Source organism: Dasypus novemcinctus, chromosome 6, assembly GCF_030445035.2.
Source record: "Dasypus novemcinctus isolate mDasNov1 chromosome 6, mDasNov1.1.hap2, whole genome shotgun sequence".
In the NCBI taxonomy this organism is placed as follows: Eukaryota; Metazoa; Chordata; class Mammalia; order Cingulata; family Dasypodidae; genus Dasypus; species Dasypus novemcinctus.
In genome coordinates, this window is record NC_080678.1 from 58,076,345 (window position 1) to 58,102,086 (window position 25,742).

A 25,742-nucleotide genomic window follows, 5' to 3' on the forward strand; every position below is an offset into this window, starting at 1 on the left:
CGTAGCCATATAAACTCATTTCTCCTTTCCATTTCCCCCTTACATTAGGTCAAACAGCATTTTAAAGTCATGTTATTTTATGTAGACAGGGATATTCTGCTGATCCGCATTGAACCTTCCATTCAAGGTCATTTTCCAGTTGCATCATCAGTTGGTAGTTGATAGTGATCCCTCGGTGCCAGGGAGGCTCATCCCTGGGTGTCATGTCCCACGCTGGGGGGAAGGCATTGCATTTACATGCTGAGTTTGGCTTTGAGACTGGCCACATTTGGCTCACATTTTCTATACTGCCCCATTATCAACACAGCACATCTTTGGCATAGATGCGAGAATATTATATATTACTGCTAACCACCGTCAATAGGTCACTCCAGTTGTGTTTTTCCCATGTGTTCCCAATAACCTGCAGCAGTGATATACATGTGTCCTACCTCACAGAGGACCCTCTTGCATCTGTACCATCAACCACACTTCTCATTCACCTCTTGGTTTACTGTGCTATTCAGTTCCTAGATTATTCTCTAGCATTCTGTCAATTGGCATTTACATCCCTAGATTACCATTTTCAGCCACATCCCTATTTATAAACTAGCTATTAGTATTTTTACCATCCATTCTATACATTTCGACACTTTTACAGTAAAGCTAATTAAAACTTCTATATATATTAAATATCAGGAGTCCATTTCAGTTCTTTACTTATCTCCATTAAGAATTCACCAACTACCACCAGGTCATGAAGATATTTTCCTACTATTTTTTCTAGAAGTTTTATGGTTCTTGCTTTTATTTTTAGATTTTTGATCCATTTTGAGTTATTTTTTGGATAAGGTGTGAGATAGAGGTCCTCTTTTCTTCTTTTGGCTATAAATATCCAGTTCTTTAAGCACCATTTTGCTAGTCAAAAATCACTTTATGGTACATGTGAGGTCTGTTTCTGAGCCTTCAGTTTGGTTCCATTGGTCTCTGTATCTGTCTTTATGCCAGTACTGTGCTGTTTTTACCACTATAGCTTGGTAGTGTGATTTAAAGTCCGGAGATGAGGGTTTGCTTTTCCTTTTATGATGTTTCTTGCTATTCAGGACCACTTACCCTGCCAAATAAATTTGTTAATTATGTTTTCAACTTATTTTTTTAATGCTGGTGAATTTTTATCAAGGTTGAATTGAATCTGTATATCAATTTGAGTAGAATTGACATTTTAATGATATTTAGTCTTCCAATCAATGAGCATGGAATGTTCTTCCAGTTATTTAGGGCTTTTCTGATTTCTTTTAACATTGGGTTGCAGTTTTCTGAATACAAGTGCTTCATATCATTGGTTAAGTTTATTCCTGACTACCTGAGTTTTATCTGTCATATTTTATTTTCACCACTCTTTTGACACTTTTACTTTTATTGATATAATCTTCATTTCTAGACTCTCTTCCAGACCTCTTTCTCCTGTCTTTTCAGGCTCTTGCACACCCTTGAGTATTTCCTGAAAATCTGGTCTCTTGCTTAGAAATTCTCTCAGTTTCTGTTTAAAGGTGAATATTCTAATTTTACCTTTATTTTTGAAAGACAATCTTGCTGGATATAAAATTCTTGGCTGGAAGTTTTTATCTTGTAGTATCTTAAATATATCAGACCACTGTCTTCTTGACTCCATGGTTTCTGGTGAGAAATCAGCACTTAATCTTGGTATCCCTTATATGTTATGCATTGCTTTTCTCTTGCTGTTCTCAGAATTCTCTCTTTGTCTTTGGAATTTGACATTCTGATGAGTATGTGTCTCAGAGTTGGTCTATTCAGATTTTTTCGGATGGGAGTACATTGTGCTTCTTAGACATGGATATCTATGTCCTTCAGTAGGATTGAGAAATTTTCTAACATTATTTCTTTAAATATTCCTTCTGCCCCTTTTCCCTTCTCCCTCTGGGACACCCATGACATGCATGTTTGTACATCTCTGGCTGTCATTTAGTTCTCTGAGAACTTGTTCAATTTTTTCCATTCTTTTCTTCATCTTTCTCTTGTATGTTCACTTTCAGAGGCCATTTCTTCAAGCTCACCAATCCTTTCTTCTGCCTCCTCAAATCTGCTATTACATGATTCCAATGTTTTTTAATTTCACTTACAGAACCTTTCTGCTATTTTTCTATGCAGGCTTTCAAATTCTTCTTTGTGCTCATCCAGTGTCTTCTTAATATCCTTAATCTCTTTAGCCATCTCATTGAATTTAGTAAAGAGATTTGTTTGGACATCTATGATTAGTTGTCTCAACTCCTTTATGTCATCTGGAGGCTTATCTTGTTCCTTTAATTGGGCCATAGCTTCCTGTTTCTTGGTGTGGATTGTAATTTTTGGTTGGTGTCTTGGCATCTGGCTTACTAGAGTATTTATTCTGGGTGCAGTTTTTCTGTTTAGTTTAGGGCTTCCTGCCCTTTCTCCCTTGCTGGTTGTGCAGTAGGAGCCAAGGATGTAATTGGTGCTATAAACTGTGGAGGCTCAAGCTGCCCTATTGCCTCAGGGATGGATGAAGCTTCTCCCAATTTTCTCCTTTCCCAGAGGTAGGGACAGAGTCACAGTTGGGTGGAATAATCCAAGTCATGCAGGCCTAGACTGTAGTCGCCCAGAGAGACTGATGAAGATTCACGCCCCTTTTTCCCCTGCCTGGGCATGGATGGTGCTTCAAGTGTGGGTAGCAATCTATGCAGTGCTGGTCCAAGATGACTGCAGTTGCCCCAGTAGACTTTCAATTATTCAGTTTGTGCCAGCCAAAGGTACCCTCAATTACCTGAATAGACTAGTGCTGAGCTAGCCAGCCTCTTCCCTGCCAGAGGCAGGACTGAAGCCTAGGCTAGGGCTGCAGGCTGATCCAGGTGAAAGAAACCGTTACCTACCATCGCTGTGATATTTGGTCAGGCCAGCTTCCCCTCAGACTGTGGGTGGAGTCAAAATACCCGCCACAGGCCTTTTTCCTCCCCACAGGCCTTTTTCTGACTTGGACAAATTCACATCCCAGCTGTTCCTAAGGTTATTCTTTATCCATCTTAGTCTACCAATCAGTAGCTGAAATTGGCAGCCAACCATCTCCTCCTCCCTTGTTTTTGGGAACTGGAGCTTCCACTTCCAGTCACAGAACAGCTCCTGGGGTGGCTTGTGCTGCCAGAGTAGGACAATCATTGGCCTCATGGCTTGGCCGGCAATTTCCTGGAGAAGCTGGTGCAGGTCCCTGTAGCTTCCTCCCTGTCAGAGGTGGCACTTGGTCTTAGGCTAGACCTGCAATCTGACCTGGGTGGAAAGAAGCCAGTCCCCACCAGCACTGGGATTTTCAGTCCATCCTCCTTCCCCTCGTGACAGGCGCGGAGTTAAGGTGGCAGCTTCCGGCCTCTTTCTGACTTGAACAGGCATAAACTTTAGCTGTTTTCAGGATTATACTTTAGCCCACTGAATTTTACTCATCAGTAGCTAAAGTTGGTGCCCAACCATCTCTTCCTCCCCCATTTTTGGGAAGTGGAGCTTTCAATTCTAGCAGTGGAACAGCTCCTGGGGTGGCTTGCACCTCTGGTGGAGGATGGGCACTGGCTTCTGGGGTGTGGAACACTCTACTTATGAGCTTTCTCTGCAGATGGGCAGCCTCCTCCTTCCATTTCTTCAAGAATGTTGCAGGATGCCCTTCTGACCTCCTGAAGCCCCCAAACAGGTGCTTCACCTAGCTGCAGAGAGCTCTTGGAGTTTACTAACTGCCCTGTAGCAGGAGCTGACTCTAGGAGCAAATTACCCTACCACCATCTTGCTGTCATCTCCATGTTTAATTTTTCAAGGAGCAACCAACTGTTTCTACTGTAGTTGCACTCTCTTAAATTCTCACCAGCAGTGCATTAGGGTTCCAATTTCTCCATATCCTCATGCATGCTTGCTTTCCATTTTTTTAAATGAAGCATTTATTATCTTATGGTTTCTGTGGGGCAGGAATCCAGAAGTAGTTTCGCTAGATTTTCTGTTTCAGAGTCTCTCTTAGGTTGGGATCAAGGTGTCACTTGGGGCTGTGGTCATTTCAAGGATCAAATGGCCTCTAATGGAAAGTTCTTCCAAGCTCAATCATGTGGCTTTTGGCAGGACTTAGCTCCTCATGAGCTGTTGGCTGGAGGCAGCCCTCAGTTCCTTGCCCAATTGCCTTTTGCATAGAACAGCTCACAAAATGGGAACTTGCTTCATCTGAGTGAGCAAGTGAGAAGAGTCAACAAGATGTCAGCAAGACAGAAATCATAGTTGTCTATAACATAATCTTGGAAGTGGCATCCCATCCTTTTGCCATTTCTATAGGTTAGAATTGAGTGACTAGGTCCAGTCCACACTAAAGGAGAGGAAATTACGCAAGGTTGTGAAACCCAGGAGGTGAGGATCATTGGGAGCCCTCCATACCAAGCTGTACTGTCAGAAGTGTCAAGACTTCAAGGTACTCTGGGGTATATTGGTGGTTTCCTTTTAGTTGGTGAGGGCATGTGAAGGGAGTCAAGATTCATAGGCATCTACCACATGCCAAACCCAGTGCTGAACGATCTCATGTGCCTTACTTTATTTCTCACATCCTTCCTGTGACACAAGTACTTTTGGAATGCTGTGCTAGTTTTCCTCAATATTCATTCTTCCATCCTTTCACAGTAAAATTTTTTTATGCTTTATAAAGAGCCAAATAGTAAATATTTTGGGTTTGTGTGCCATATATGATCTTGGTCACAAATTTTTCCTGTTTTTGTTTTCTTTGTAAATATTTTTTAAAAATGTAAAAACCATGTTTAGCTCAAACCTTTAAAAACATACCAACCATGTTTTTCTCAAAGGCCAACATAAAACAAGATGCTGGTTTTGACTCCCAGGGAACAGTTTGCAGAATCCTGCTCAAGGCCATCAGAGATCAGCAGACATCTCTAGGACAAATGCTGGCTTCAGAGACAACTCCTTCCCTTCGCTGGAGTCATGCTTTCTTGAATTTTTGGTTTTTGAGTGTTATTTTTTGTTTTTCTGATTGATTGGAAAATCACCTAATTATTGAAAAGTTCCATTTACTCTCAGAAGAAGCACCAGAGGGAACTTTTATATAAGATGTGCATGTAAAGAAGTCAACAAAAGCAGGTTGCAATTATGGGTCTTTAATATTCAGTTATTTACTCAAAAAGAATAAAACTTCTTTAGTTTTCAGAAAAGAAAAAATAAATCAGAGACTCATGTTGATATTTTAAAAACTTTATAAACGTACTTGGTAAGTCAATTAAAACTATTCATATTGAATTACAGCAGTTATCACAACATTGCATTGTTTCTCATTTCATGTAATTTATGATCCTAAAGTGCCCATTATGTTTATTTCTTCCAAACCAATGATTATGTTCCCAATACATGAATGGTGTAATTTTACTTAATTTATTTAGATGGATTATAGAGTTCTATAACACATTGTACTTAATGTACAAAAATAAGTGCTTTATGCACACACTTTAACACTGTTTTTATCCCTTTGTTTTGGTACCTCAACTAACTAACTTTGCATAAATAATACCGATAATAATAAAAGGAACGTAAGTGAGAGTAACACCTACAAACTAGAAATGCATTTTGCTGACAGCTTGCTTTCCATTAAGAGATGAGGGTAACAATATCTACCTATATTGTAGGCAGAAAAGTAAAAAAAGGAAAAATAAAAAAGAACTATGAATGAATAGGTTTAAAAACATCAGCAATTACATGAGATTTTTAAAACAGTGATAATGATGGATTGATTTCTATAGACGTCTACAATATGTGAGCCTGAAAAGCCTTAGGAATTATAATAGAAAATGCCAAGTTTTAAAATAAAAGTTATATTAATAAAATAGTATGTATACTTCATTACTAATATACTTAAATAAGTGCAATTATGTTCAGTTTTAAAAATGCGGAATGGCCATTAGACTGTGTGCCCCAGTGAAGAGAGAAATTTTAAAAATATAGATGTATTCACAGTTTCTGGCACAAGAATAGGTGCATGGTATGTTTAACCAGCATAGACTAGTCAAACCCACTAAAATAATGTTTTATGAAGAATAGGTTTATGGATTAATAGCAATATATGCTATATAATTAGTTTAATTCCCAGTATTAGTAAAAAGAATAGAGGAAGAATAAAAAGGAAGTTCTATGAAAAGGAAAATTCCTGTCAATATTAGCTTCCATTTAAAATGAAACCTTTGTACAGGATTATGTGAAGACTTTTGGTAATGAATATTTCATGAGTAACCATAATGGTGAAGCCACATCAAAGAAGTTAATGTTTGAACACATTTGTGCAACACAGAAAAGAAGTGAAAGAAGCAACATAATTTTTTAGGTGAAAGCTTACAGGGGAAATCTTTTATGGTTTAGGGTGAAGTAGCTTGGCTCAAGAAGAAAGGAACCAGCAAATTTAAGAGTCAACAACAGCCCTATGAATTGCGGGAGACCAAACAAGTGTCTCCACGAGCTGTCATCCATCCTGTTCCCTCCCCACCCTGTCCTTGTGGCTCTTAGCGTTGCCAGCTGATGTAAGAACTCAGCACCCACAGCCCAGGGATAGTGGGAGGAATCCTAGGATCAGAAAAGGATTGGGCCAAGTCTGTTCTGACAAACCAGGACATATTATCACCCCAGAGAGATACTGATAAACCCTGAGTCGAGTCAGTATTCTTAAGTCTCCAAGGCATTCCTACTGGCAGCTTGTTTACTTTTAAGTGCTGCTTTTTGGTATTGCCCCTTCCATTAGTTCAAGTAACACACATAACTGAGCCTATGTGTTTCATATATACACTACTCTTCATACTAACCTTGTGTCTTCTACTTTCTGTATAAACATTGTAAGAAAAAGCTGACTTTTTAAAGGCTAGGCATTTGGAGGGGTGAGGGTGGGGTGGGTGGGGCAGTGGAATATTCTTCTGTGATCATTTGCTATTTAATCAAAACTTTTTTTCTTTTGGTTCTTTCACTCCAGAATTAAAAGAGGCAGGGACTGGGTGTCGGAAAGATCTCGTTTTCCTAATAGTCTTATTCATTATAGCGGGACTTGCTCTGCTTTCTTTTAACATTGGCAAGGCAAAAGCAAACATGTAATCCGCTAAACACATTATACTTTCTGTAAAATCCAAAGTATTCTCAAGATGTTACTCAAATGAAGTAAAATTTTAGCATCAAATTTGACAGTCAGTTTAACAGGACAATGGAATCCAGCTCTGTGCAGCATTTTCTGTTGAAAACCTTTGTATGTCAGACAGGAATGTTTGTTGCCTTGTTCCTTTGACTTCCAATAAGTATAACAAAATTTCTAAGTTATGCTATTGATATTTTCTTTTACAAGTATTTATCACGAACTTCCCTTATAGTGTTATATTTGAGACTGACTTTTTTTAACAAATGTATCTATAGTATATAAAAGTGTATTTGTAAATCATAAAAAGTGATAAGTCTCTAACTAGATTACTAATTTGTAGGCATGATTTCATTCCCCTGGGAACTTCTATATAATCCAAGGAGAGGACAAATGATCATGCAGTTATGTGAATACCTGGGCACATTTTAGTTGCAAATTAGTTTTAGGAAATTTTGGATAGGGCTGGAGCTGCTAAACAATAAAAAAAACTTTGAATCCCTGAATGCAAGAAAATTTACTCAAAATATGAACTTTCTTTTTTGGCCCTATTCTACAAAAGGCATCCTGGATAATCTCCCTGCCCCTATAGATTTCTAATCATGGCTCACTTATGCAAGTCTTGACTATAAAATAGAGTCATTTAAAATATAGTGGGAATTAATGTAAATTGAAAATTATATTGATATAATCTTTATGAAAAACTGATCTATGTGGCTGAAAGAGTGTGTGTTTATTATATCTTTAAGAAAAACTAAAAGTAATTTTCCATATAGCTTTTATCAATACAAAAGCTATAATTTAATTATTTAGTTTCTATTCCACCACTACTGTAGTTTGAAATAGGTCCTCTCTTGTTAGATATTTTTGAAGTCAATATTTTCTTAACATAAGGTAGCTTTCTAGCAGCATTTTGGACTCTGTTACATAAACACAATGTGGTTTAGCATGATATAGGGTGGTAGCAAACAATTATCTAGGAGAATTATGTTTGTTGCAATTGAAAGTGATCTACTATTGATATTAATGGGATGGGCTGAAGTACAGCAATCTGGAAGGGCCAGCATTTTTACAGGTAAGAAAATAGATATCTAATCTCATTACTGTTCCATTTCCTCCTGCCTAAAGTAATATTGTGCTGATTTTAATTTTCAATAAGCTATTAATTACCAAAATTTTGAAATGGAATTCTCATTTACTAGATGTTTCTAAATTATTGGTTTGGGCATTGGTTATTATCATTTGGTTGGTTGGCTAATTTCATTTTCTTATGAGAATTAGGAAGCAATAAAGTAAGAAGTAACAGCAAAATGGATAGTGATGCACAAAGTGTGATAAATGTTAAACAGGAGCTAATTTCTTAAATTCTAAAATATAAACTTGATGCAGAATAAACCATAGGGTCTAACCTTGATTTAAAAAATCCCATTTGATTGTTCTACATTACTTAATGTGAAGACAGTAAATACAAGTATAGATCACAGTATACATGCTGACACTTTAGAACATATTCTAATGGATTTCAACATATTCTCCAGATAGTACTAAAATGAGGTAAGATTTCAGTAAAAAAACAAATTAGGTCTACCCACTTGAAAAAAAATCAGTTCTAAGGAGGCAAAAATCATGACTACTTGTATTTTTCCTTTAAAAATATGAGATGGTGTTCTGGCATTAATTTTCTTGATATTGGTATTACTATATATTTAGGTCTCTGCTCTTACTCTTTTCAAAAGTAACTATGACCTAACCCAGAATAATGATTTTTCTCATAAGGCAATTCCTCAATTAATTTGCCTTTTCATTTTGCTTAAATTTAAAACTCTTCTGTATTAAGCTTTCTATTTTGCATTGATTAGACATGCAGGATGCTCCTTTTTATTTATTTTCAAATATTTAAGGAATATTACAACTTTTGCTTATGGACTTTGGAAAGCTCATTTCGAACTGAGTAGGAATTTGCCTGTCCCAATGGGCATTTGCTATACTGGTGCAATTATTCTCTTTGATTATAAAAACAGGTCTGTGGGTGAGTGTAAATTTAGACCTATGAATTGCTTAAGGGGAATTTTTCACTTTCTCATTTTTAGAGTTAGTCTGGCCCAAGAATCAGTCTGAAGCCATTCTGAATTATATTCGAATTCATACTTTGTATGAGATGAATTTATGTAAAAATGCAAATTGTATTAACGTAGACAATTTTTCCTTGCTTTTTTTTTTCTATTTAACAAAATAGAAATAAGAAAGAAGCAAAATTAAGGGATATAGTGGAAATAAAAAGAATAGAGCAGTTCCCAAATTAACTTGCACGTTAGAATCACCGAGGGATCTTAAAAAATATGATGCCAGGCTCCAACCCCAAGACATTCTGGTGTAATTGGTATAGATGTAATCTTGGCTTTGGTGGTTTTAAAAACTCTCCAGGTGTTTCTAATGTGCAGCCAAGTTAGGGAACCACTGGCCTAGGGAATATGAGAGACCAAATATAAAGCAGAAATTACAGGCCTTTCCGTTTCAACTGTAGCTTGGAAGGCCTTGGATATCTATTTGAAGTTAAAAGACCTTTAATTGAGCTTGGAATTTCCCTGATTTGATGGAATTTGGCCTGATTTAGGATCACAGATTTCCATTCAGCAGTTGACAACAGTTTCTGTGCCTTTATGCTTTGTTTTCCCTTTAGTCCTACAGAATTTTACAAGGGCAAGGGATTTGTTTTTTAATGGAAGTTCTAGAACTGTGTGTTTTAAATGACTGTTGAGCCTAGAGTAGTAATAATACATATTTGGTGTTTGGATTTAGAGGATATCTTTTTTGAGCCCAAAGCAGTCATTTACAAGTATGGCAAAAGAGTAATGCCTTCAACCTACCTCCAGCACGGGATTGCCCTCCCTTCCCCATCAGATATTCCTGGAGAGAAGGCCCAGAACTTTAGGGTATTTTAGTAAATAGTCTTCCTGAGTGTCTAAAGAAACAGCTTTTAATCAGCAGTGATGAGTGTAAGGTTTTCCTGTGACAGCTTCAAGACAAAAGGACTCAGATATGGTAAAGCTATCTGATGCTTACTGGAAATAAAAGGAAAGAGGGGTGAAGAATTTTTTGGCTGAAAGTGAGTTAGTCCAAGGCTAAACCCAAGTTAATATAACTGTCTCTCAGTGATGGATGGTAGCCTGGGTCCTGCAAAAAGATCAAAGAAACACGAGTAAATCATCACTTCTCTGTTTGTTTGAAATGACTTTTTAGCCATTTTGCTGAATAGGAACAAGTATCATATGTAATATTCTGTAGATTTTCTTTTACTTTATCCCTATTTTATGACAATGGAGCTGCACAAAATGAGGTGAGATGAAATAAAATCAAGGTGGACAAGTCAAAATTTTAAATATGAGAAAAAGTTATTTCAAGTTGGAATGATTATTGTGTTGTGGGGATCCTTGGGAAGGGTAGGATTTCTAGGGAAAAAATATGTGTGGGGTAATGAGTTTCAAAAAACAGTGGGCCTGGATTTGTTTTAGACATACCTGCTACACATCACATCAATTTCTAGGGAAGGGGTTGCAGGGAACAGAGAGCTCCTGACCTATGACAGAGTGCCTGGATGGAATGATCAGACAGAAGTGATGCTGAATCCACAAAATCTTTGACAGCTTTTCATGAGCTCAGGCCAGCAATCATGCCTCATACAGTGGGCAGTGGTGAACGGTTTTGAAAAACATCCACACTACTTTCCCTTTACCTCTTGTGAGTTTGCATATCATAAACACAGTTGTGAGCCAGAGGTTAAGACACTGGAGTTGACTTGGCTACTTTTTGTTGTGACTGACATTCCAGGGCTGCTCAGGTCCTAAACTCTCTTGCTGGCTAAAAGATCTCCTTCCGCTTTGTCAGGGTTGGTAAATACACTCCCTGGATACCCAAGAACCTTGGAGGAATAACCTGTGGGGCAATGGCTCTTTAGTGTTCTGCATTAGACAAAAGGCTTCTTAACCATTTGATGTGATTTAGGAATAAGGTTCTTCTGTCACAATTCTCAATTAATGTAAGCAAAACAGTCTCAGGAAAGGCATTACTTTAGGAAAGGCATTGCTTATGATCATTATGGGACTGAGTTAGAGATATATTTCTTCTATATAGGGTTTTGTGTGTCTTATTCTTCATTTAAAAGAAAAATATCTTCAGAAGGCTCCATATCCATCCCCTCGGGCAGTCACTGCAAAAGTAGGGTAGACCTCATAAGTTGTATATGCTAAGTCTTGTCCAAGGGTCACTGCTTGCTTGAGCTGGGCTGTGGATATGGGTGCAGTTGCGTTAGGGACAGCATATCCTGGAAGAGGAAGGAAAGAAAAACTTCATGAAAAGGACTCAGATTTGTTCTCTCTGGGTTTATTATCTTCTTTTAGGAATATGAAAATTAAGCATTGCTAAAAGCTAGAAATGAATATATGCATTTTAAAAGGTGTTCTCAGGGGACACAAATATCTGGACTCAAGTATTTTTAAAAGGGCCTTTTAAAAAACGCTAGGACCACATTCCTCAAAGGGGGGTTATGTCACCTGTGTCAAAATCACATCACAAATTAGAGAATTAGAAACATTGAGGATGAGGTCCAAAAAACAGAAGCAGATCCTCAGTTGATTAAAGTATGATATTTAGTACTTTATCACAGGGTTTCAGAATTTATAAATGAGAGATGGAGATTGTGAGATTAGCACAGGTATGGTAGAGGGGACTATGAGGGTCTGTTTCCTCACCACTGCCCAAAGGAAACATTAAAGACCATTGTCTTAATCCAAGTACAGTAGAGACTGGGTAGACCAGAAGGAAAAATATTGTAAAGTTTTTGGATGTGTTTCTATATAACACTCTAAAAGCAAACAGCTATCCTGTCTATAGACCTAGCAGTGAATGGCAAATGCATTTCCTTCTTGCTCCAGCATCAAGACTGTCTTTGGAGTATTAAGAGGCCTTGATGCTGGTTGGCATTCTCAGAGACCCAAACGACTTGAATGGTAAAGAAACCATCTGTTTGCTTTAACTTTAAAACTATGTCTAGCTGATTAACATTCACTTTTGAAGAAGAAAGTACAGTAGCTATTATCTCAAGGCAAAAGTTTTCTGTTGTGTCTTAGACCAAAAACCTGAGTATTTCTGAGACCGTCCAAAAATTGTGAAAGATAATAAGTAAAAGGGAGTAATATGCTTAAACAAAGGACAAGGGCCTCGTTTTGTAAAAAGGCTATTTGGTTCATGTGCTGTGAAGTCTCACCTATCCCAGACACATTGATTTTTTTTTTTTCTTGTGGCTTCTCAGGAAATGGTGGCAGGAAGCTGGCTGGACTATTTCTTAAAAAATTGAATCCATTCCTTGGCTCCTTCATTTTGGGCAGTAATGCTGACTAATGTGCTACTGAAGTTTGGTGCATTTTCCAAGGATATGAAAAATGTGCTAACAATTACTTTCATATTTTTGGAAACAATTTTTCTAAAGTAAGGAATTTATATATAAGTATGAGTATGTTGTATATGTGTATATATATATATATATATAATGCACAGGTTTTTACCTTTGGGGGTTTTGAATATTCTTTTTTTCATTTTAGCTAATTTTTTAAGTGCAAGGGTATCTTTGTGTTTCAAAGATTCCTCTCTGGAGCCTAATATTATCTGCTTGACTCCCAGGAAAGTTATAACAGAGGTTGTCAAATACTTAGTCATTCTCAAGACAATTCTCATGCCCTAAATATTTTTTAGTTGTTTCAGGAGCAAATAGAAGAGAGGATAAGATAAAACATTCTTGGGTAAAAGCAAATCCTTTCCAATGTGGAAGCAAACTTGAAAAGCCTCCCAACAGTGGCTCATGTTTTTTAAGTTAGGTGTCTTTAGGATGCAGCTTTCTGCAAGACAGAAACTCAACTTTCTCTGAGAACTGAGAAGCCCTGCTCCCCATGGACAGACATGTAAACACACTGCTCTGCGGAAGGCAGTCCAGGGGTCTGATGGCCCAGCACTGCAGTGGGAGGACCTAGTGACCTTGCAGGGACTCACCACATCTTCTCCAGGCTCTTACAGAGACGCAAAGCTAGAATTAAGATCACATTCATGTATGAAGCATAATTTGCTTCAGTCTTACTTGCTGGAATGGAGGCGATGTGCAATTTTTAAGGAATAAAAAAAATGTGAGCCCCAGGTATTGTGGGTGTGAGGAATTAGGAAGTTCTCACACGTACACAAGAACAATATATGAATCAATCAGTAAGAATATCATATTTCTAGGTCTAGTCAGACCTCCCTAATTTTGCCTTTTGGAGGTACGCTGACACAATGACAAGTCAGAACGACTAATTTCTTCAAAAGAAATAAAAATAGAATGCAGCTACTCAAACTAACAGTTGAAGGAAAAATTTCCAAACTAAGTTTCTTGCCTGGTCACCTTTAATTTCTAGAGTTTTGATTTTTAATTATTAGCATTTGCTAATAATTAATGAAAAAAATGAAATAATAATGAAAATGGTGAAAAATCATTTCAATGTGGCCCCTGAAGTCATATTTATCCACAGGTAGACTGTATTTTAAGCAATCAGCATATGCTTCAGACCAAAATTATAGGACAGATTAATCAGGGCCTGATTATTCACATATTGAAAGGATGTCTCTCCCCCCACTCCCCTTCCCCTTTCTACTCTTTCTCTGTCTCACAACACATACACATACACACACACACACACAGAGTTGCTAACTTAAAATAATTTAAGAAAACTGAGGTTGTGGTGGTTTGGAACTGTATATCCAAGAAAAACATGTTCTTAAACTTAAACTATTCCTGTGGGCATGAACACATTTTAAGTAGAATCTTTTGACAAGGTTACTTCAGGTAACCAATCAAGATGGGTCTTAATCCTATGACTAGCTCCTTTATAAACAGAGTGAAATTCAGGCAGAAAGAGAGAAAGCCATGGAAAGCAAGAAACTGAAGTTCATATGGACCAGCTGACCTTGTGGAGAAAGGGAAAGCTAGAGAGCCTCATAGTCTACAGCTGACCTTGTGGAGGAAACAGGGAACCCTGAACCCAGAGAGAGGCAAGACCCTGGAAGGGAGAAACCCAGGAAGCTTGAACCCTCACAGATATCAGCAGACACCTTGCTCCAAAATGTGAAAATAGGCTTTTTGCATGTTGACGGTGAGTTTGGTGAGGGAAGTAATTTATGCTTTATGACCTGGTACCAGTAAGCTCCTACCCCAAATAAATACTCTTTATAAAAGCCAGCAGGCTTCTGGTATTTTGCATCAGCACCCTTTTGGCTGACCAATACCCCGTGTGACAGAGGAGCCCAGGACCAAGGATCATTGGCTGCCAGCTGCAGAACACCATACTATGGGGAGAAAGTGCCGCCTTGATGATGTCTTAATTTGAAATTTTTTCCAGCCCCAAAACAGTGAGCAACCAAATTCCCACGGGTTAAGATGACCCATTGAATAGTATTTACTTGAGCAGCCAAGGTAACTAAAACAGTGATCTACATTAAAAGTAAAAAAGCAAAACAAAACAAATCAGATTCAAGGAGATTGACTCATTCAAGGTCATGCAGCTCCTTAAAGCTGAGCTAAGACTAGAACCCACTTCTACTGCCCAGTCCAATTCTCCTGCCCTGTGCTTTAATGGTCCACTCATCTGGCAAACTCTTTGGTCACAGATCTTGCAAATCAGAGTTATTGTAGGTGGAGTTCCAAAAGCAATACTCTGAGTCCACATTACCAAGAAGGGGCCTCCCAAACACTGTGCAGGGTGCCGTTTCTGGCACAATTTTCCATACCTGGAAAAGCAGTAGTGGAAGCAGCAGTGGCAGCTGCAGCCGAAGCCTCAGCTCCATCAAAGGGAATGCCCAGGGTCTGCAAGGTGTACTCGGCTGCATAGGTCTTTGCTTCATCCACATAGGCACTTAGCTTTGGAGGCGTGAAAGGGTGGCTGGAAAGCATAGTCAGTCAGGGTATTCATTATTAAACTTGAGCTGCTGAGCCCGGTCAAAACCTAAGGGACTGCTAGCTTTAAAGATAATTGGATGATGGAATGTTGGGGGGTATTTTTTCTTCTCTTTATTATTAAAGCTTCTAAATATATATGCATGGATGTGTATTTGTCAGTTGATCTAGAACATCCACAATGGATGAGATTCCTGTGACATACTTGTAACTCATTTCATGGCTTTTTAAAGGTACATGTGAAACACAGTAGTTCCTGAAATATGTAGCAGGACAGCCACAAGATAAAATTCAGAAGGTGATATCCGCTATCAGAGATGTCATATCTTTGGCCCAAAATTTTAAATATTTTAAATAGCAGTTTCATATGATTCAACCGAAATACTGCAAAGATAAAAGAACGGGCTCTAGTTTTCATTCCTTTTACATTTTACTTCTCTTGCCATTTTTCATTGAATGATTATACCTTCTACACAGTCTTCATTGACTAAAAGGGGTTTCAGATGCAAACCTCATAGTTAGGACACACATTTCAATTACACATCTCAAAATCTGCATTTAAATAAAAAATTCCTAGGTAGGAATGATTAAGAATGTGGAGAAGTTACGTACATTGCAGGATTCTGGCTAGTCAGAGCGGGAATGGTTATTTTATATAAGAATAATTGTCTTTGGTCTTGTCCAATGGCAGAATGCAGCTGGTACACTGGCTGCCCCCAGTTATTTTTCTGACAAATTTCTTCTAATATCTGTAAGAGGAAAAGAAGTGATATTCCCCTCAAATGTCACATTTGCATTATTTCTCCAGTTTTCAGTTTTTTAAACTCTAATCTTCAGAGTTTAAGCTCATATAAAAATGATATAAAACGCCACATGGTTTAATGACTCATACAATTTAGGCTGAACTCAATTTGAACTCCATTTAAGATGTTATATCTACTAATTCATAAAAATCATTTCTATACCATTTACTCTAATATGTTTTTAGGTCAGCCCATTAGCTGTAACTTTTTACTGAGAGCTTAATTTTATGATTTCTGTTTGAAATGTTTATTCCATTTTTAATAAATCAGTGCTCCAGGATTTTGTTGTTGGTTTTTCTCATTATTACCCTCAATTCCTTCTGTTTATAATTGTTCAGAGAAGATAACCTGTGAATATATTCTTATTTCATGTTATTTATTCATAGAGGTTTAACTTTATATTTTCTTAAAAATAGATATAGAAATTTTAGTGGATTAATATTTAGTGATGATATTAGCAGGTGGGTATTGACAGTTGCAATGTCATTGATTGGCAAGGTGCCAATATCTTTATTTGATTGGATATTTTTCACAATTATCAGAATGGTAGCACCTTCCTGCATTTCCTCCTTCTTCTATCATTACTCCAAACCAAATGTTCTCTATGGGCTCACATTTCTTTCATCCTGAAGCCATTCTTGGTGGTCCACAAGCCCTGATCCTCCCACTAGTCAGCAAATTCAGGAAACTGTGCAAAACAGGGCATAAGTTTGAGAAAATAACTGTAGGCCCGAACAAGACTCCAGGATGTGTTAATGAAGCTTCTTCTCTCATTTGTTTTAACAGTAATTCAGGTTAAATAGTATGGTAGTTTTCAGTTTACTAAATTTGGGAGTTGTTCCTATCTTTCCTATTAACTTTTCTCTTTAATACTCAGAGTTTCATAGCATCTCTTGCCATCTTCAAAGCATTCTCTAAGGCTCCTGGGCAAGAGCAAAATAACTTTAGCTGCCTATTTATTTCCACTGTGCAAACATGACTTAAAGGAGTGTCAACTCCAGCTACTAACTTTGGAGGACAGTACTCACCCCTCTTTTCTTCTGGTTGGATGTTCATAAGTCTACTATGGCATTGTTAAGGTGCCTCCATTTGTTGGAGGTGGCATGGTCATCAATTTCTAAGCCAGAGTTACAGAAATTCAGAGACAAACTCATTAAAAGACTCCCACTGGTATTAGAGATGGTTACTCACATATTAATATGTGACCAATTTCTAGCCTGGGTTTAATATAAAAAGCAGAGATCTTGACCCATGCTATAGTAGTTCTCAGAATTATAACACAGCATTTATTATTATTTTATTTTCTTAAAAGATTTCTAGGTATCTTTGTACTTTAATCAGACTCTTTATTTTGGGTTTTAACCCAGGAGGGATTGGATAACTAGCTTTTGTGTTCCCTGAGCAAAGCTCCATCCTTACACTTAACAGATTTCATTATAATTATCTGTTTATGTATCATTGACCCCCACTGGATTGCTGTATGATTTTTTATTTTTACAGCAAGGATTGCATTATATTCTCTTTTACATTTCCAGGAACTAACACAATACTTGGTGAATAACAGATGCCTAATATGTGTTGATTGAACAAACAAATGATTACTAAGTTTATTGCTCTCATAGGTGTTTTTTTCATCCTTTTTTAATTATCTAGATCAGGTTAGGAGAAACCTTAGTAGACAGATGAACTAATTTGTGGGTATAAAAAGCCACTAATTCTATCAAAATACCCAAGATCAGTTTTCAGAAAAAATTATTTTATGATTTTATTATAGCACTCATAAACACCACTTCCATAAATATGAGGCTCATACCTTTGGGGTGAGGGTAGGGAAGCTTTCTTCAGGATACACAAACTGTAACTCTGAACAACTGGATATTGGTCATTCAGCCAAAGTGTGTTTCAGAGAGGTCAGCCTATACTGCATAACCACAGGGAACAGTCTTAGGGTTAACACAGATCCCGTTTTGTTTTATTTTTAACCTTCTTATTCACTTTCCATACTGGAATAAGTTAATTTTCCAATAATAAAATGTAGAAACATGGAAACTTAGAAAAGTGAAATGAAAACAATAAAAATTCACCTTTATGCCAATGCTCAAATATAATCTTTATGCCAATGCTTGAAATTTGATATGACCAATGGCATCTCTTAGTTAAAGATTCACCTAGACACCATGGAGAAGTTGTCTTTTAAAATAAAATACAGTGTTTCTATCCAAAGATGTTTATTCAGGTTTCTTTTTGTCATGAAAACTCGTTATTTGTCAACCAACCTATTTGCCAACCAATCTCCCTCACACAAAAGTCATTTATTCTGAGTTGGATTCTTTGCCTCATTTCATTTTTATTTAAGCATTGGTTGCCAATTCTTAATAACTCCCAGCTTTGGTGCATTTTAGTGGAAGACTAAGTTTTCAACTTTGCAATGAAAGAAAAGAAAAAGTCTCTAAAGGAACAGTAGCATCAGTGCCCAGCATTCCCTCAAATTAAAGAAAAAAACAATAGTCCAAGTACAGATCATGTCAAGTCATTTGATGAAAAGTGAATGACGGACTGCTGGTCCAACTATAAGAAGTTATCTCTGGAATAACTTTACCCACCTGGGGAGCAAGTTTAATTCCTTGGGGTTTTAAAGTGACAGGATTCATTGGGGTGAGCTCCATCCCAGGCAAAATGTCATAGAGTTTGTCTTCTCTCTTGTCTCCTTTGACCTGATATCCACGACCCAGGCCTGTGTATGCCAAATAGCCACGGCCGCCCAGTCCTCTTACTCCCGCAGCCCCTACAGGTACATTCATGTAAATTTCTAGGAATGTAAGAATGATTAAACCGAATCAAACCACCAGAAAATCACCCTGAATCTTACTGTAATGGAAAAGTTAGCCCCAGTCACATTGATTATTGCCCTGAAGATGGGAAGAAAATTCTAGGATTCTAACATGACACTCAACATAACATAGGGTTTAGTCATGGGTATTTTTCCTTTAAAACTACCTATGGCAGAAAGCAATTCTATCAAAACTACTGATAAATACATGAGAAACTTTAACATTTTGGTACACAGAAAAAACTTTGTAATTTTGGTCTTCAGTTAGCCTTTTGTTGATATTTTGCTAAATAGTAAGTCAAAATTGGGAAGACATTTATTAAAATATCCCAATTTAATATGACAAAATGTATTGAAATCAGTCTTGAGTAGACTGTCACTGATCAGAAAATCAGAAATGAATCCAGCTTCCCCAGTAATCTCACCCCCACTGATCTATTGGAAACCCAACATTTTGAAAATGTGTTTTTAAGTTTACCACCCTCTCTCCTATGTTCCGTCAATGTGAGGCTTAAATTTCCATTGAGTCTCATGCATAGATTCCTTTTGATTTTTGTTTTGCCACATTGCTAATTTGATTTCTTATTGGTGCCATATAGAAATAAGGCAAATTAAATTGATTAATCTCATCCATAAATATCATTCATTGATTCCTTTCGTATTATGAAATGGATATATTTTTTCTCTTGGAGTGAAGTTTATCTTTTTTCAACATTCCAACTGGTTGACAGCTTATATTTAATGTGTGGATTCTTAATGATGTGATTGTAGAGTATAAATATAGAATGTTTTAATTATATAATTTGTCATCATATAGCTGGTTAACCTGAAGGAAATTCTAGTGATTTCTTTTGCATGACATTTTGGTGGGATTAATTGTATTGTGAATATCAAACTTTTAAGGCTGTTGAAAACGAAAGCCCCTAGGATAGTCAATACAGTTCTCTTAAAAAATAGCGAAATACTGTAAGATAAGTGTTTCAACAGTAATATTGTGGTGTACTCTCTCTTCTAAGTCAATCCGATGGAAAGATTTAAAAATGCACTCAATGTTGAATTGCCCAGATGGGTGTCCTATTTGAAGGAAGGGACTGGGACACTATTGGTATTAGTCACATCCCAATACAACTACCTTGAAGGAGCTCATAAGGCAGAAACAATCTAGTTTCTTAGAAATTAAAAGTGCTTTCCTTATCTTCTACTTTGCTTGAACAACTGAGCTCTGAAAACTGCTTAAACAGTTAGAATTCTTACCGGATTCAAATAGAAAATATTTAATTGTCTGGCAGTCATATTGACCCCTCTTCCCCTCTTTGGAATTTGCTTTTTAGCTCCCCATATCCTGGAGAAATACATTTGTTTCCTTAATAGTGTTACTTTTTATGAAGGCATAACACATATTCCTTGAGGGAGAACAGATGAGAGCATCTCATATAGCTGTTAGAATAGGTTTATGATAATTTGTGGTTTATGCATGACGATGCTGCTACTGAGTCACCGTCCAGTACCACATGCCTTAAAATGTTTTTGCACTTTGAAGTACATGGTTTGCATTGGATTTTTCTGCTCTCACCTGGAGGTTTTGTAATGAGTCACATACGACTTCAAGGTGGCTGTCCTGTGATAAGGAAGAAGCTAATGATAATGAAACAGTATTAATACATGCAAATTTTATGGCCCCATGTATAGATCAAGTTTGTACTTTAGGCTCATTTGAGTTATGTTCAGACCAGGTTTTCTTAATAACCAGTTGTAATGTGAAAAAAAAAATCTTTATGGAAGGAAACTGCTGGTATAATATTTGATTTTTAGTAAACAATTTTCCAGTCCTTTTCTCCCAGTAGACCCATCTGATTTTCTAAGGCTATTGCAATTCAAGTAATTTGAAATCTTGGGATTACTCTAAGGCAAGAGCTGGCTGGTGTTACCTCTAACAGAAGGTGCTCGGATAATGGCCCGGTTCCCAAGGTGTCCTTTGTTGGCTGGGAAATGAAGGCTGGGAATCGCTGCATAGGCCTGGGGGGCATAGAAGACGGGAGCTCCAAGGTAGGTTGTGGTGGGATCATAAACAGGACCCAAAGAGTAGGTATATTCTCCTTGCAGCATGGAGCCCCGTCCACCTGTGCCTCGGGTGTATCTAACGTAACTGTCCTTGTCCACTGGTTTGGCTAGGGTCACTTCAATGGGGGAACCATCCAGCACCTGTTATAAAGAGAAAGAAAAAACAATGTGAGAAAATATGAAGATAACCAAGTATGACAGACCTCCAGCAACGTGTGTCCTCCTAAGTGTTAGCCCATTTGCTGCCATTTTTACTGGTTGTTTAATTCAAATGTAGCTTGTCTTGTCTTTTTATAGGTTTGTGTTTATGGGCCAGTTAATTTTCCCTGATTGTTTTTGTTGGCAAATTACATAAACTGTCAACGGGTTTGGCAGGAACATATTGGCCACTGTCCATTCATATATTAGTTATAAATTATCTGGATACAGTCACTGAGACAGAGAATTATGTAACATTTTTAGTGCTCTCTCTATATATTTAAATATTACATTTATATGATTATATAATCCTAAGAAATTTAGGTTCATTGTGGGTGGAATGTGGCCACCACTAACCTAGCACAGTACAATGAAGGCGAAAAGAAATTGGTAAATAGAGCTTAACAATTATTAACATCTTGGCTTGGACGGTATAGTCAGATCTTTCCAGATGACAGTGAAAATATTGCTTCTTAGAGTAGCTGTACAATAGTAAGTTTTCCCTGGGGAAGAAGGCTTAAGTGGGGCCTTATTCAAGGAAGGTGAATCTAGGAGGCTATAGCAATGTCCTGCACAGGTACTTCCTTGTGAAACAAACTTGTGATTTAGAGGAATCTCTTTTGAACTGTTTGGAACTAATGAATGGGGATGACTGGCAGGTGCTTCATTGAGATTTCTCAAATCATGCACCACTTAAAAGGAGTCCTCAAGAATTATTGATGTCATCTTTTCCTACTGAAACTTTTGATATTACAAAATGTTGAAGATAATGTAGGTAGGTCTACATAAGCACCTCATTTCCATGCATTGTTTGCATGCAAAAAAGATGGCTCTCAGGAAATACTTGATAGATCAATGTGTTCCTTATCCTATGAGAAAGCATTTGCATCTTCTTTCAAATAAAAATGAGCTGGGCCTCTATTTTATATAAAGAAAACAAATGATATAAAGTGTTTGTGCAAAAGTTCTCTTTCACAGCAGCTGGAGTGTGTATCCTTATTTTCTGATTTCATGAACAACTTAGTGGTTCCTGATCATTGATATTTGCCAGACAAAGCTTGTGCTGCTTGTCATCCTGAGCTCTGACATTTCACTCAGCCTCTTGGGCAGTTTGTCCCCAGTTTCATGTATCTATTCTACTTTTTAGTAGCAATATAGCAATGTCAAATATATTAGATGGGACACATTGAGAGACAGTCTGAAGGTAGGTGATATTCAACTATCTTATATTCATGTTGATGCAATTAGAATAAACAGACTTGGAGTATTGAAGGAAGGGGATGCCCTTGAAGGTAAGACTCTTTATATCTCTAGTCCTGCCTTGAGTTAGGAGAGTTGAGTTGGTTTCTGCTTTTAGGCACTTCCATATCAAAAGCTATTTTGAATGAAATAGTTCCTTACTGAAAAGTTAGATTTCTTTTTGTAATAGATTTCGTTCTGCATTCCTCTGCCCCTCCAACAGTGTTTCAAATTCAGTATTTAGTACTTTGGTTAGACTTCAAGAGTTAGAACTATTTCTTATTATGGTATAGCCTCCAACCCAGGAAACTGTCTTGCAGATTATAAGCATGCACAAGTATTTATAGAATAAATGAACAGTCACATCCAAAGCTCAGTTCATCACATTTCTTTCCAAATAGGCTTCCCTTCCTGACTTCCCTAAAGCATTATCCTTGTCCCCCATATTGAAAATTTATAATGGCCTTGACTCATCCTTCTGTCTCATCCATATATTGAATCTCCTGAGTCCTTTGAACTCATCCCCCATAATCCCACATAAAGTTGTTTCATACATTCCATTCCCACTTTAGTTCCACCTTTATTTCTTCCATTTAGGAATCATAATCCAGAAGGTCCAGGATTCCATATAAAGCAGCCTCCCAGAGCCTTCCAGAGAAGGAGGAGGCTGGAAAACAGTGAAGGGAGTTCTGTAGGGCAAAGAGAGGATCTCCCAGTGCAGGGTCTGGAATAGGATTGAATTTGGCCAATGGGGATTCCCAGTAGGAGATTGAAGAGAAGGCGAACAGTGAGTTCAGGATATTTATTCTCCAGGCCTCCTTTCTGAGGGGTCCTCTTGGGCTGGCTGGGCTTCTTGGCCAAAGGTCACTATTTCTCTCAAAAAGACCTGCTCTACACAATTCTCTCCTCTTCCAGGATTCCTGTTATTTCTCCAGAACCCTGTCACTTTGACTCCATGAGTGTTGGTAACAACATCACTGCAGCAAGCCCCAAGTTCCTGTACTATATCTTGTAATCCTCCTACCACTCCCCCCATACCTTATAACTTAGCCCCTTTGCCATCTGTGTCCTATTGAGACCTTGACAGATGCAAAGCCCAATCAGTAAAACAGCTCTGTATGCATTGTGTTCTAACTAAATTGATCTAGTTTTTGCTGTTCTCCAATCATGCCTCTTTCCAAATTCTGTGCCCCTGTTTAAGACTGTCTTTCCTTTTCCATATCTTGTCTATTGGATTACTACCTGGTTTTCATGACTTCTCCTAGATGTTATCCTCTCATCTCTATAAGGATTTTCTGGTTTATGAACCACCTTTCCTTCCTTTGAACCTTCTTACCACTTTTTTATGATTCTTAGCTCTCTGTCCTTTGCAAAGGTGTTTGTGTACCTACCTGTATTATACCTCAGGTAAATTTTAGCCCTTTGGTCCCTTTTTTGGTTTGATTCTTTTTGTATCTCAGATGTTACTTAGTATTATAACTACATACAGCAGGTTTTCAGTTTTTATTAGATTGCTATGTAAATATTATATTATTTTTTATAAGCAAATTAGTAGCAAGTGTGCAAAAGTTGGTCTTCCCCAGACTCCAGTCTCGGCAAGGTGAGAGTTTCAAAGCCTTACAGAGTTGGGAGATCAAACTCTGAAGGGCAGAATGGTAACAACTATCTTGACATCTTTTCTCATCAACAGCCTCCAAAACACTTCACTACAAAGGTGATATTCTCTTTGTGGTAATGACAGAAAATTAGAAGTGGGAGAAATACCTTGGAAATAATATACTCCAATTCTCTCTCTCTAAGGAAATTGAAGGGCAGCAACCTGTCTAAGATCAATCAAAATTAGAGGTAGAGTTAGACATATAAGCCACCTTTTCATTGTATTTTCATCACTTCTCTTTTGTGTATCTTAAATGGACTAAGGTAGCCATATCAGAGAAAGCCTTAGTGACCTAGTCATGTAAGATTGTTCCTTTGAATAAAATTTCCACACCAAATATTGATGGAATCTCTACATAATTTTTCTTGGTCCTTAGTAAGTTACTTATCAAAAGATCTACTTCATTACCTTTCCATTTAAAGCTTTCATAGCCTCAACTGCATCCTCTCGGTTACTGAAGTGCACGAAGGCATAGTCTCGGATTTTCTTCACTCTCTCCACAGCACCTGTAAATAGAGTGAAAGTAGCTCCATTAGCAAACTTGAGATAGCACTGAAGATGAAATATTCAGCGTTTAGCTTCCAAGAATATTTGATTCACTTTTTGGGGGGTGAAGTGGGATCCAATACTCACAGGTAAGGATGTCATCAAGAAAATTTCATGTGTCCAGGTTTTTAAAATCTACACATTCAAAAGAAGGTTTGTTTTTTTTTTTTTTAAGATTTATTTATTTATTTAATCCCCCCCCCACCCCAGTTGTCTGTTCTCTGTGTCTATTTTGCTGCATCTTGTTTCTTTGTCCGCTCCTCTTGTCGTCAGTGGCACGGGAAGTGTGGGCGGCGCCATTCCTGCGCAGGCTGCACTTTTCTTTCGCGCTAGGTGGCTCTCCTTACGGGTGCACTCCTTGCACGTGGGGCTCCCCTACACCGGGGACACCCCTGTGTGGGGCGGCACTCCTTGCGGGCATCAGCACTGCGCATGGGCCAGCTCCACACGGGTCAAGGAGGCCCGGGGCTTGAACCGCGGATCTCCCATGTGGTAGACGGGCGTCCTAACCACTGGGCCAAGTCCGTTTCCCAAGAAGATTTTTTTGTACTTTTTTATGACACCTATATTATTCCTTATTATAATTGGTTATGGACTTGTGTTTTTTACTTCTTGAAGGGCAGAGATGACATCTTACTTTGCATCTTATATAATGTAAAAATAGCATCTAACACATGGTAAAATATTTGTTGAATAGAGGTGAACTCAATTATTGGTCATCTTATAAACATATATTTAGGGAACTGCCTTTTCAAACTTTATGTTCCCCTTCCCTCCCCTGAAATACCTTATCTATTTTGTCTTAGATAACAGCATTTTAGAATTAGGAGGGACTTTAGCAATGATTTACTTTATTTTTTTTTTAATTAAATTTACTTAAGTTTAATTATTTTCTAACTTAAAGATTAGGAAATTAAGGTTCTGACTAGGTGAGATTTATGAGTATGCACAGCTAGGAACTATAACACAAATCTTCTTTTCTAATACTCTTGATTAAAAAAATTTTTTTTTCTGAAAGAACATCTGAGACACAAGATGGTATCCTACCATTCTGTTCATGATATCTAAAGGCTAAAGGCTGGAACAATATAGATATCCACTAATTCTACGTTGAGGAATGTCTTTTGCAGAAATACTCGCTAGGATCACATGTAAGGATACCAATTACACTACTATTGTAATAGCAAAAATGAAGCAACCTAAATTCCATTTTTGGGGGAGTGATTAATTATGTTGCATTTATACCAAGAAACACCAAGGAATCCTTAAAGAGAATAAAATAGACCTATATG

At 37.5% G+C, this 25,742-nt stretch overlaps 1 protein-coding gene across 4 annotated transcripts in view; it reads right to left on the reverse strand.

The window, feature by feature from the left end:
- Positions 1-5,216: 5,216 nt before the first annotated feature.
- The window catches only part of A1CF (APOBEC1 complementation factor), an 86,343-nt gene continuing 65,817 nt past the window's right edge, over positions 5,217-25,742 (reverse strand). For 3 of the 4 annotated variants that reach the window (XM_071215797.1, XM_004462394.4, XM_058298871.2), the window contains 6 exons: positions 24,313-24,410; positions 20,678-20,951; positions 18,523-18,728; positions 15,729-15,865; positions 14,951-15,102; positions 5,217-11,462 (listed from right to left, as the gene is read on the reverse strand). In XM_071215797.1, coding sequence (XP_071071898.1) covers positions 11,314-11,462; positions 14,951-15,102; positions 15,729-15,865; positions 18,523-18,728; positions 20,678-20,951; positions 24,313-24,410 — 1,016 coding nt within the window. In that variant the 3' untranslated portion in view covers positions 5,217-11,313. The remainder of the gene's footprint in view (positions 11,463-14,950; positions 15,103-15,728; positions 15,866-18,522; positions 18,729-20,677; positions 20,952-24,312; positions 24,411-25,742) is intronic. The other variant, XM_004462395.4, reaches the window with a different exon arrangement.